Source organism: Electrona antarctica (assembly GCF_951216825.1).
Source record: "Electrona antarctica genome assembly, chromosome: 14".
In the NCBI taxonomy this organism is placed as follows: Eukaryota; Metazoa; Chordata; class Actinopteri; order Myctophiformes; family Myctophidae; genus Electrona; species Electrona antarctica.
Genome location: NC_136795.1, coordinates 5,261,419 through 5,274,875, shown reverse-complemented (window position 1 = coordinate 5,274,875; position 13,457 = coordinate 5,261,419). Strand labels below are relative to the sequence as shown.

Genomic DNA, 13,457 nt, shown 5'->3' with positions numbered 1-13,457 from the left:
AATTCAGTAGCTTAATGCCAGTTATATGTGACCATACCATTACCATCCTATATAAGGCAACATGTTCCAAATTTCATTATACGTTAAGTAGCATGTGACGTGTCAAACTAGGGGGTTTTCATGATTCTGAATCCATTCTTTTTCCATTATGCAAAACTAATGCTTAGTTGGAATGGATTCAGAATCATGAAAACCCCCTATAGTTTGACACGTCACACTTAAAGCATAATAAAGAAATAAGCCACAATAGGTCTCATGAGGTTACTGGGTATTTTATAATGGCTGAGAGGCGTAGTGAGACACGTCACATAGCGGAGTGTCTCCGACCCTTTCAGCCATTATAAAATGACCGGTAAACTGGGACCTCGAGTGGCTTATTGCTTTTCTAAAACGGTTACAAACATATAGCAATATTAACCTCATAAAACTATTACATTCACAAAAGTAGCTACACTTTGCGCCCACCAGAGCGAGCCACACTTCCTTGTTTTTACTCGGTCAGTCTCTGTGATGGGGAATAGGAGGCGCTTGATGTTTTTACGAGGCCGCCCGGAGCCACACATTCACAGTCATATGGGCATGGGTGGTGCTTAGACGCCCGCCCGGCCAGTGTTTGTAGGGCAATCAAGTGCTCCCCTTCCCCAGTTCAGCTACAGAGCTGCGGGATCAATGTAACGCAGCTGGGAATAATATAAAGTGATTGAAGGTGTGGATTATCGTGAGATTTACCATGCCAACCTGCCAATCAGAATCAAGTATTGGGACTAACTGTTTTAGAATGAAATTTAGAATTGTTTTGTTGTTGATGGTACCCCAACTTTATATATATACACATATGTATATATACACGCACACACCTGCAAATCAAGGATGGGCTAGATTCCGTATTTAGCAAATGACTTCCCCATCTTGTTTCCTCCCGTTGCCCGTGGGAGGGGGGCGAGGAGAGGAGGGGGAGGGGGGTGAGGAGGCTCAAATCCATTAATGGCATCTTCACATCCCTTTGGATCTAATTGTAAACAAAGCTGCCACTGTTGTTGCTCCCAGATGGGTAGCCTCGCTTGGGGCCATGCGGGACGTTTTTACTCCCAAGAGGGGAGGCTTTGGTTTCTGTCTGATGTCTCCCCCCCCATCCCTCCCTCCCTCCCTCCCTCTCTCTCTCTCTCTCTCTCTCTCTCTCTCTCTCTCTCTCTCTCTCTGGCTGTGGCCCAGTCCTTTGAGCGTGTGCTGGTGGAGAACAAGCTCCACGGCCTGTCCCCAGCGCTGTCCGAGGCCATCCAGAGCATCTCTCGCTGGGAGCTGGTCCAGGCAGCCCTGCCTCATGTTCTCCACTGCACCTCCATTCTCCTGTCCAACCGCAACAAGCTGGGTGAGACACGTACAGCACACATTTACATTCTATAGAGTCTTAAGGCATTCTCCTGTCCAACCGCAACAATTTACATTCTATAGAGTCTATAAGGCATATTATACTGAAGATGACATTTAGAATTCTCCACAATGAATTACAAATGAGCGAGCGTGTATAGTGTCTAGAATGGTAGTGTATAGAATGGTACACACACACACACACACACACACACACACACACACACACACACACACACACACACACACACACACACACACACACACACACACACACACACACACACACACATTCATACAGCTTTACATATAGATTGTGCATTACATTCACACACACCGATGGCGGAGGAAAGCATGCAAGGCACCAAACCGGCACATCGGGAAGCAATATAGTGGTTCAGAGTCTTGCTCAAGGACACTTGGACTTGGTATCGTTTTCAATGCAAATAATCGATTGTATCAACACTACATTTTTGTATGTGGTATTTAGCATTTTTTAGAAGAAAAAAGAAGAAGAGGGGTTTAATTACTTAGTTTAAAATAATGTCAATGTATTTTGAATATAGTTACTGTATCGATTTCAAATCATTGAATCGTATCGATGCACAATCTATGTAAAGCGCCTTGGATAAAGGCGCTATATAAATGCACCATTTACCGTTTATCGGATCGGTTTGCCATAATGAACCAATATCGTCCATGTATCGTATCGTCAACCATGTATCACCCCTAATATTTTACATAAACGTAATCGTTTATGTAAAATGTAAAAACGTTTAATACATTTTTAAATGTAGCCTCTTTTTACATTTTCACCCATGAAGTCATTATAAAGGGAAGCTCCGCACACTCAGATCTGCTGCACAATCAATGTATTTATTTAGCAAGCTTTCGGTCTACTGACCTTCTTCAGGCCAGGTCAGTAGACCTGGCCTGAAACGCTAAAACGCTAAACATTATTGAGCGTTTGAATGTCCTCAATAAATGTAATGTTCTCCTCCGGGTGTTATTGATGGCAAGACTTTAAATCAATAATGAACACTTTCAAATGCAGCAGTAACGTCCATTTGACACAACATAGCCTCGCAACGACACTTAGGGCCCTACTTTCATCAGTTACATCACCCCTCATCTCTAAACGTCTTTGGCTATTTGAACTATTCAAAAACAAATTGTAGTAAAAAAAAAAAAAAAAAACGGCAATCTACAAGCTCAATTGTCAATGTACATCGGCTAACAATTTTAAAATGTTTTTTTCAAAATAGTAAAAAAAACCTTCAGGTAAATGTACTGTATAAGGGCCCTTACCTTTAAGGTACTGCATGCAGGTAAATGTACTGCTGGGTTCCCCAATAGGCGGCCCGCGGGCCATTTGCGGCCCGCGGAGCGCCCCCCTTTTTTTTAAGGGGGGGTCCCAGATATAAATGGCATTAAATGGGGGTCAGTAGCCTATGCATGTCAAACTGGGCATCCTTTTCAAATGGGGTCCTGCCCTGAAAAAGAATTTTCAGGGCAAGATCTCGACCTCACGCGTGCGGACTCGGCCCCCAGCCTGGTACCCTAGTCAAAATATGGCCCTCGAGGAAAATTAATTGGGGAACCCTGATTGTACTGTATAAGGGCCCTTACCTTTAAGGTACTGCATGCAGGTAAATGTACTGTATAAGGGCCCTTACCTTTAAGGTACTGCATGCAGGTAAATGTACTGTATAAGGGCCCTTACCTTTAGGGATAAGGTACTGCATGCAGGTAAATGTACTGTATAAGGGCCCTTACCTTTAAAATGGAACAGGTAAATGTACTGTATAAGGGCCCTTACCTTTAAAATGGAACAAACTACATTATGCTTTGGAAAAAGGTCTTGAACCAGTGTTGTTTTTGGCAGCAAATTTCTATTTTAGTTTTAGTCATATAGTCAATAGTCTATATATAGTCTAATATAGTCAATAGTCTATATATAGTCTAATATAGTCAATAGTCTATATATAGTCTAATATAGTCAATAGTCTATATATAGTCTAATATAGTCAATAGTCTCTGGAATAGTTTACACTTAGCTTTTGTCACATTTTAGTCACCTGGAATGTTTTAGTCTAGTTTTAGTTGACTAAATGTCACAAGATTAAGATTGATGATTAAAATGTGTTTTGGCGGGCCTTGATGCCGTCATAATGGCTGATTTTACACTTTCTGAAAATAGCAGATCTACAAGCTCACAACGCGTCGTGCTGCGACGCATTGTGAGCTTGTAGATCTGCTATTTTCTGCCTGCAACCAAGTGTAAAATGACATGTCTTTTATTTATACTGGATCTCGTGTCCACCGATTATCCTGTAGTGTGTGGTGCTATCAGATTTCAGATTGAGAAAAATCAGCTAGTGTAAGGCCACCTTTAAAGTAACACACATCTTGACTCCCCCACCCAGGCCACCAGGACAAGCTGGGCGTGGCGGAGACCAAGCTGCTCCACACGCTCCACTGGATGCTGCTGGAGGCGGCCCAGGACTGCAACCACGAGCCCAGCCTGGGCCACGGCTGGTCGGCCGGGAGCAGCAGCAGCGGCGGCGGTGGCTTCCTCCAGCAGCCCGTGAACCAGGCGGGGAACCAGGGGTTCCCCTCGCCGTCGGGGGGGGCACCCCCCCCACCGGGGGCCCCACCACCGCCACCGGGCTCCTGCTCGGGGGCCGGCTCCGGAGGGGCCCCCCCCCCTCGGCGGCGGAGGCTCGGCGGCGGGGCCGCCGCGGCACAGCGAGTCGCTGCCGGAGGAGGACGAGCAGGCGCGCGCCAAGCTGTTCAACAAGAGCATGGTGACCGTGGAGCTGTTTGTGTTCCTGTTCGCCCCGCTCATCCACCGCATCAAGGTGTGTTCAAACATTTATAGGCCTGACGTCGAAAAAAGTCTTCTAAATCACGACAGTTTTCTGAAATACCTCATGTTTCTGTATCAGTGGTGCTCAATAAATACCTCATGTTTCTGTATCAGTGGTGCTCAAAATTGTCAAGGAACCCCAAACGGTATATGTAAGAGGCCGCTATGTAAGAGGCCGCTAAAAATAGCAGATCTACAAGCTCTGAGCTTGAGCTTGTTGTACTTCAACAGATCTGCAAGCTCACAAAATTAAATATAAAGGTATTAAAGTTAAATCTGACTTGCCTAAGCCTGCAGTGCTGCATATACCCTGTTACATGTATTTTTCAGAATTGACAAAATTATTATAATTTTCTAATACAGAATGAGATCATATCGACATCGGTAACATCGGTAACAGCAATTAATTATATCGGATATCGATATCGGCCAAAATGTCTCATCGGCACATCCCTAGTTTGTGATTTTACAATATAATTTGGGGGTCCCAGAGATAGAAATGCGATTAAATGGGGGTCTGTAGACTAATGCATGTCAAACTGGGGGTACTTGAAATTAAAATGGTTGAGAATCACTGCTAGAGCCGTAGAAATCTTCTCTTATGGGGGTCCCTGGGGGTCTCTGGGGGTCCCTGGGGGTCTCTTATGGGGGTCCCTGGCGTATATTTTCATGTGTGGGTCCGCGGGCTATAATAAGTGTAAATTTGGGGGTCCTTGGCAGCATGAAAAGGTTTGGGAACCACTGTCCTAAAACCTTGATGTTCTGTATGATGTTCACCTCAATCTGAGCTTCAATTCGGAGAAAAACGGCGCTAAAGATCGTTGCTAAAGATCGTTGCTAAAGATCGTTGCTAAAGATGGGAAAATATTCAATGACGTCACAACGAGGAAGCAAAGCGTTGCCGGGGCGACGGAGACGCCAAGAACCGGTACATTTAAAATGAGTTAAGACCTGAGGCTATTTTTATAAAATAATGCTTAATTCTAATATCAGTCGTTGTCACGCACGCACGCACGCATGCACGCACGCACGCACGCACGCACGCACGCACGCACGCACGCACGCACGCACGCACACCCCTATTGATCTCTGTGTAAACAGATTGGTTTCACTATACCCAGGGGATTGCTCTGTGTTTGCCTGCCGTGCGACAAATGATGTTTTGAGTGAAAACGCAGCGAGAGCATGCCGTTTCATGATCCTAAAAGTTCCTAATGAGATCCTGGGATGTGATGGTGTGTTATGTTTTTAAATAATTACTCTTCAGCCGGGCTGGGACATTAACGGATTGATTTTGTTGAATTAATTACAGAAAAAGAATAACGCGATGATTATTATTATTTTTTTTACTTAGGAGTCTGACCTGACCTTCCGATTGGCCAGTGGTCTGGTCATATGGCAGCCAATGTGGGAGCACCGCATGCCCGATGTCCCGGCCTTCTCGGCGCTCATCAAACCCGTCAGAAATATTGTGACAGGTGAGTAACGCACGGAAAACACCAACACAACCATTTTCAAACCCCATCAAACTCACTTATTTTTTTTTCTTTCGTGGTTTAGACTAAAACTAAAATCAAATTTTGCTGCTATACGTTTCAAAAACACAACACACAAGAATGATTCTTTTTGCTGGAGTAACCAATTTTCACTTTTTGCTCTTTTCATCTGTAAAAAACGTTTTAATTACTGAATATAACTGAAGCATGCGATGCGATATCCTGCATCTTGTTGAGATGCTTTGATTGTGTCCATTGTATCATTTCTAAATATAGCAGTGTTTTTATTTAGTGTTTCTAAATATATACCACAGTAAAGCTTAGTCTTCATTTCTAAATATATACCACAGTGAAGCTAGTCTTAATTTCTAAATATATACCACACTGAAGCTTAGTCGTCATTTCTATACCACACTGAATCTAGTCTTCATTTCTAAATATATACCACAGTGAAGCTTAGTCGTCATTTCTATACCACACTGAATCTAGTCTTTTTTTTCTAAATATATACCACACTGAAGCTAGTCTTCATTTCTAAATATATACCACAGTGAAGCTAGTCTTCATTTCTAAATATATACCACAGTGAAGCTTAGTCTTCATTTCTAAATATATACCACAGTGAAGCTTAGTCTTCATTTCTAAATATATACCACAGTGAAGCTTAGTCTTCATTTCTAAATATATACCACAGTGAATCTAGTCTTAATTTCTAAATATATACCACAGTGAAGCTTAGTCTTCATTTATATATACCACACTGAAGCTTAGTCTTCATTTCTAAATATATACCACAGTAAAGCTTAGTCTTCATTTCTAAATATATACCACACTGAAGCTTAGTCTTCATTTCTAAATATATACCACACTGAAGCTTAGTCTTCATTTCTAAATATATACCACAGTGAAGCTAGTCTTCATTTCTAAATATATACCACAGTGAAGCTTAGTCTTCATTTCTAAATATATACCACAGTGAAGCTTAGTCTTAATTTCTAAATATATACCACAGTGAAGCTTAGTCTTCATTTCTAAATATATACCACAGTGAAGCTTAGTCTTCATTTCTAAATATATACCCCAGTGAAGCGTGGTCTTCATTTCTAAATATATACCACACTGAAGCTTAGTCTTCATTTCTAAATATATACCACACTGAAGCGTGGTCTTCCATGGCCAGTTTCCAAGTCTACTGTAAATGCATTCTCCTAAATCTGCTCCAATTGCATCTCCTGCAACCCCTCTATTCATTCTGCAGATCATGTATATAATTGAATCTAAAGCTCTGCTTCTTGTCCACAATCATTGCAGCCAAGAGAAACTCTCCGGTCAACAAACAGTGCAGCCCCTGTGGATCTGGCAACCCGTCCGCTAACCCCGGTCCCATGGTGAGTGAACGTGATAAGCCATTCTGAACGGGAACGCCATTTGGTGTTTTAAGCATTATTTGATACTTTAGCTATTGAAAAATAGCAGATCTACAAGCTCATAGCGCGGCACCGAGTGCCGCGCTACGAGCTTGTAGGTCTGCTATTTTTGAGTGGTGCAACCACTCCAAGGAACAGCAATGTCCGTGTTAACCTATGTGACACCTACCTGTGTGACTATGTGCCGCTGTTGTGCCAGAAACAGAGACAGAGAGATAGTGTTGCACTGTTGCCTGTTAATGACAGAGAGAGAGAGAGAGACGAAATATATTTATTTTATTGTACAATTTTGAGAGAGAGAGAGGAATAGACGAAATATATTTATTTTATTGTACAATTTTCTTCCTGTGATCATGCGCATAGTGCTCGCTCTGTTTACAAACGGAGGCAGCAACACAGCCACGCACAGAGTTGAATGGGCTGTATGCACAGCTACAAAGGTTACTAAACTACAGCAAAGCACAGGGAACTGTGGAGATGTTAACACCCCAGGGGTGAGTGGCATGTAGCAACACACATGAACGCGGAGCGTGTGTGCATGCGTGAAGCCTACTGTAGTAGCAAAAAAGAAACGTTAGCCTAGCACGTAGCAACACACAGTGTGCGTGTGTGCGTGCGCACACACGTGCTCACACACACGTGCTCACACACACACACACACACACACACACACACACACACACACACACACACACACCTCAGCTTTTGCCCTCAACATGACCACGTGTTGACAAGGAATGCACTTTTTGAGTGGTGCAACCACTCCAAGGAACAGCAATGTCCCGTGTTAACCTATCTATGTGACTATGAGTAGCAGTAGGGGCAAAAGTGGCGCAGAGAGAGAGAGAGAGAGAGAGAGAGAGAGAGAGAGAGAGAGAGAGAGAGAGAGAGAGAGAGAGAGAGAGAGAGAGAGAGAGAGAGAGAGAGAGAGAGAGAGAGAGAGAGAGAGAGAGAGAGAGAGAGAGAGAGAGAGAGAGAGAGAGAGAGAGAGCCACTCAGTTCACACGGGTGTGATTCTTTTCACAGTTTTGAAGTTGTTCTTTTGGAAATCGGTCTTTAAAGTAAAGACTTGAGTAGGGTTTGAACCCAGAACCCAAGTCCTACCGGCCTGCAAAGGGCAGCCGCACGTTGACACCAGGCTGTGGCATTTTAGTGAGAATCTGATCGCCAGTGTGGACCAGGCTCTGGGGAGAGTAGGGATGCTGAGGACAAACTGGACCAGGCTCTGGGGAGAGTAGGGATGCTGAGGACAGTGTGGACCAGGCTCTGGGGAGAGTAGGGATGCTGAGGACAGTGTGGACCAGGCTCTGGGGAGAGTAGGGATGCTGAGGACCATCTCACCTATGGTCATGAAGTGTTCCTACTCTCACCTATGGTCATGAAGTGTTCCTACTCTCACCTATGGTCATGAAGTGTTCCTACTCTCACGTCTCACCTATGGTCATGAAGTGTTCCTACTCTCACCTATGGTCATGAAGTGTTCCTACTCTCACCTATGGTCATGAAGTGTTCCTACTCTCACCTATGGTCATGAAGTGTTCCTACTCTCACCTATGGTCATGAAGTGTGGGGACTCTCACCTATGGTCATGAAGTGTTCCTACTCTCACCTATGGTCATGAAGTGTTCCTACTCTCACCTATGGTCATGAAGTGTGGGGACTCTCACTGGAACAACATATTTTCAGATGGGGGTCCGCAGCCAATTACATATATTTTTGGGGGTCCTTGACATGAAAAGGTTTGAGCACCACTGACATAGAAACAAATAGTTTTTTCAGAAAACTCTTAGCATTTTTGAAGGCATTATTTTGTAGAATCATCCTCGGGTCTAAATGTGTTAAGCCTGATCCACATGCTTAGCTGTCGCGCACCGAAAGAATAACCGATCAGCAGCAGCTGCCCGGCGTGTTGTCGGCTTATACTGTAGATCGGCTGTTTTTTATTCGAGCGCTGCTGCGCGACGGCCATGTATAATTCAGGCATTTGCAGCTTGGCTGCAGCCGTCAGATCTAAAGCAACTACAGTATGATTGAATGTGTCCGAGCAGGACACAGACACACATCCGCCCTCCCCATCCCCCCCATCTCCCATCCCACCTAATATTCATTAGCACCAGTCAGAGCCGGAAGGACATCCATCGCTATAGCCATAGGCTCCTCTGTCACACCAGACACTACTCTGTCCTCCTCACAGCCACAGCTCCCCCCCCGCCCCCCCCTATAGTGAAATGGATACAACATGTATATGTAAATGAAAAAAAAGGCCATCTACAAACTCACAACATGTGAATTGTGGCGTTTTGTGAGCTTGTAGAGATTTGACCCATGTTTCTCTCCTTTCCAATCCCCCCCCTTCTTTCTCTCTCTTTCTCTCTCTCTCTCTCTCTCTCTCTCTCTCTCTCTCGCTCCCCCCCCCCTCTCTCTCTCTCTCTCTCTCTCTCTCCCCCCCAACAGGGGTTCCAGGTGGTCTGCGAAGCCGCCCAGTCGGATTCGTCGTCCCCCGGGGCTGGGGATCAGAGCTGTCGCCGTGGTAACTCGGTGGAAAAAGGCGGTCCCTCCCAACAGCCTCCCACGGTCCAGGGGCTCTCCAAGAAGAAGTGAGTGACGTTTTAAAACCAATTCACCATGACGTTTCTAACCAAATCATGCACCATGCATGTCGCTGTGCTCATCAGCATGACAGCATACAGATGTACAGTATGTGCTCATCAGCATGACAGCCAGGTGTACAGTATGTGTTCATCAGCATGACAGCCAGGTGTACAGTATGTGTTCATCATCATGACAGCCAGGTGTACAGTATGTGTTCATCATCATGACAGCCAGGTGTACAGTATGTGTTCATCATCATGACAGCCAGGTGTACAGTATGTGTTCATCATCATGACAGTCAGGTGTACAGTATGTGTTCATCAGCATGACAGTCAGGTGTACAGTATGTGTTCATCAGCATGACAGCCAGGTGTACAGTATGTGTTCATCAGCATGACAGCCAGGTGTACAGTATGTGTTCATCAGCATGACAGCCAGGTGTACAGTATGTGTTCATCAGCATGACAGCCAGGTGTACAGTATGTGTTCATCATGACAGCCAGGTGTACAGTATGTGTTCATCAGCATGACAGCCAGGTGTACAGTATGTGTTCATCAGCATGACAGCCAGGTGTACAGTATGTGTTCATCATGACAGTCAGGTGTACAGTATGTGTTCATCATGACAGCCAGGTGTACAGTATGTGTTCATCATCATGACAGCCAGGTGTACAGTATGTGTTCATCATCATGACAGCCAGGTGTACAGTATGTGTTCATCAGCATGACAGCCAGGTGTACAGTATGTGTTCATCAGCATGACAGCCAGGTGTACAGTATGTGTTCATCAGCATGACAGCCAGGTGTACAATATGTGTTCATCATGACAGCCAGGTGTACAGTATGTGTTCATCAGCATGACAGCCAGGTGTACAGTATGTGTTCATCAGCATGACAGCCAGGTGTACAATATGTGTTCATCATGACAGCCAGGTGTACAGTATGTGTTCATCAGCATGACAGCCAGGTGTACAATATGTGTTCATCATGACAGCCAGGTGTACAGTATGTGTTCATCAGCATGACAGCCAGGTGTACAGTATGTGTTCATCAGCATGACAGCCAGGTGTACAGTATGTGTTCATCAGCATGACAGTCAGGTGTACAGTATGTGTACAGTATGTGTTCATCAGCATGACAGTCAGGTGTACAGTATGTGTTCATCATGACAGCATACAGATGTACAGTATGTGTTCATCAGCATGACAGCCAGGTGTACAGTATGTGTTCATCATCATGACAGTCAGGTGTACAGTATGTGTTCATCAGCATGACAGTCAGGTGTACAGTATGTGTACAGTATGTGTTCATCAGCATGACAGCCAGGTGTACAGTATGTGTTCATCAGCATGACAGTCAGGTGTACAGTATGTGTACAGTATGTGTTCATCAGCATGACAGTCAGGTGTACAGTATGTGTTCATCATGACAGCCAGGTGTACAGTATGTGTTCATCAGCATGACAGCCAGGTGTACAGTATGTGTTCATCATCATGACAGCCAGGTGTACAGTATGTGTTCATCAGCATGACAGCCAGGTGTACAGTATGTGTTCATCAGCATGACAGTCAGGTGTACAGTATGTGTTCATCATCATGACAGCCAGGTGTACAGTATGTGTTCATCATCATGACAGCCAGGTGTACAGTATGTGTTCATCAGCATGACAGCCAGGTGTACAGTATGTGTTCATCAGCATGACAGCCAGGTGTACAGTATGTGTACAGTATGTGTTCATCATCATGACAGTCAGGTGTACAGTATGTGTTCATCATCATGACAGCCAGGTGTACAGTATGTGTACAGTATGTGTTCATCATCATGACAGCCAGGTGTACAGTATGTGTTCATCATCATGACAGTCAGGTGTACAGTATGTGTTCATCATCATGACAGTCAGGTGTACAGTATGTGTTCATCATCATGACAGTCAGGTGTACAGTATGTGTACAGTATGTGTTCATCAGCATGACAGTCAGGTGTACAGTATGTGTTCATCATCATGACAGTCAGGTGTACAGTATGTGTTCATCATCATGACAGTCAGGTGTACAGTATGTGTTCATAATCATGACTGTCAGGTGTACAGTATGTGTTCATCATCATGACAGCCAGGAGGTGTACAGTATGTGTTCATCATCATGACAGTCAGGTGTACAGTATGTGTTCATCATCATGACAGTCAGGTGTACAGTATGTGTTCATCATCATGACAGCCAGGTGTACAGTATGTGTACAGTATGTGTTCATCATCATGACAGCCAGGTGTACAGTATGTGTTCATCAGCATGACAGTCAGGTGTACAGTATGTGTTCATCATCATGACAGCCAGGTGTACAGTATGTGTTCATCATCATGACAGCCAGGTGTACAGTATGTGTACAGTATGTGTTCATCAGCATGACAGTCAGGTGTACAGTATGTGTACAGTATGTGTTCATCATCATGACAGTCAGGTGTACAGTATGTGTTCATCATCATGACAGTCAGGTGTACAGTATGTGTTCATAATCATGACTGTCAGGTGTACAGTATGTGTTCATAATCATGACTGTCAGGTGTACAGTATGTGTTCATCATCATGACAGCCAGGAGGTGTACAGTATGTGTTCATCATCATGACAGTCAGGTGTACAGTATGTGTTCATAATCATGACTGTCAGGTGTACAGTATGTGTTCATCAGCATGACAGCCAGGTGTACAGTATGTGTTCATCATCATGACAGTCAGGTGTACAGTATGTGTTCATCATCATGACAGTCAGGTGTACAGTATGTGTTCATCATCATGACAGTCAGGTGTACAGTATGTGTACAGTATGTGTTCATCAGCATGACAGCCAGGTGTACAGTATGTGTACAGTATGTGTTCATCAGCATGACAGCCAGGTGTACAGTATGTGTACAGTATGTGTTCATCAGCATAACAGCCAGGTGTACAGTATGTGTACAGTATGTGCTCATCAGCATGACAGCCAGGTGTACAGTATGTGTGTGGATCATATAAATGTCCTGTTTAGCCTTCTGGAGGTGTCAGACGTAGTTCAGCTAAACATTTGGGGAATACTATGATGTACTAGCACTGAGGGTGTGTGTGTGTGTGTGTGTGTGTGTGTGTGTGTGTGTGTGTGTGTGTGCGTGTGCGCGCGTGCGTGCGCGCGCGTGAACGTAAGTAATGCACGTTGTGCAGCGCTTTGCGTAATGGCGCTATAATAAACGCACCATTTCCCATTGTGACACGCACAAGGCAAGGTAAGCCAAGGTAATTATGCTGAAGTAATGTGCTGGAAGGCAGCGTCAGTGTCTCTGGCCTGGCCTGGCCTGGCCTGGCCTGGCCTGGCCTGGCCTGGCCTGGCCTGGCCTGGCCTGGCCTGGCCTGGCCTGGCCTGGCCTGGCCTGGCCTGGCCTGGCATTTTCCAGATAAAACAAAATGCAGATCTACACTGATCGCGCATGCAGATCTAGTGCGGCACTCGGTGCCGCGCTATGAGCTCCTAGATCTGCTATTTTTCAACAGCTAAAGTTGAAAATAATGGTCAACCCATTTAGGCCTGACCTCGAAATTTAAAAAAAATCTTCTAAATCCTCCAGTTTTCTGAAATAAATATTTTCACGATTTTTCAAAAATAGCAGATCTACAAGCTCGTAGCGCGCCACTCGGTGGCGCGCTATGAGCTTGTAGATCTAACATAATGTTTAAAACA

General features: G+C 44.6%; 1 protein-coding gene across 1 annotated transcript in view; it reads left to right on the top strand.

The window, feature by feature from the left end:
* unc80 (unc-80 homolog (C. elegans)) overlaps nucleotides 1-13,457 on the top strand; it is a gene marked incomplete at both ends in the record, with an annotated part of 168,732 nt that overhangs the window by 2,600 nt on the left and 152,675 nt on the right. The window contains 6 exon segments of the mRNA XM_079519777.1: nucleotides 1,213-1,369; nucleotides 3,795-4,098; nucleotides 4,100-4,229; nucleotides 5,592-5,715; nucleotides 7,045-7,121; nucleotides 9,615-9,757. Coding sequence (XP_079375903.1) covers nucleotides 1,213-1,369; nucleotides 3,795-4,098; nucleotides 4,100-4,229; nucleotides 5,592-5,715; nucleotides 7,045-7,121; nucleotides 9,615-9,757 — 935 coding nt within the window.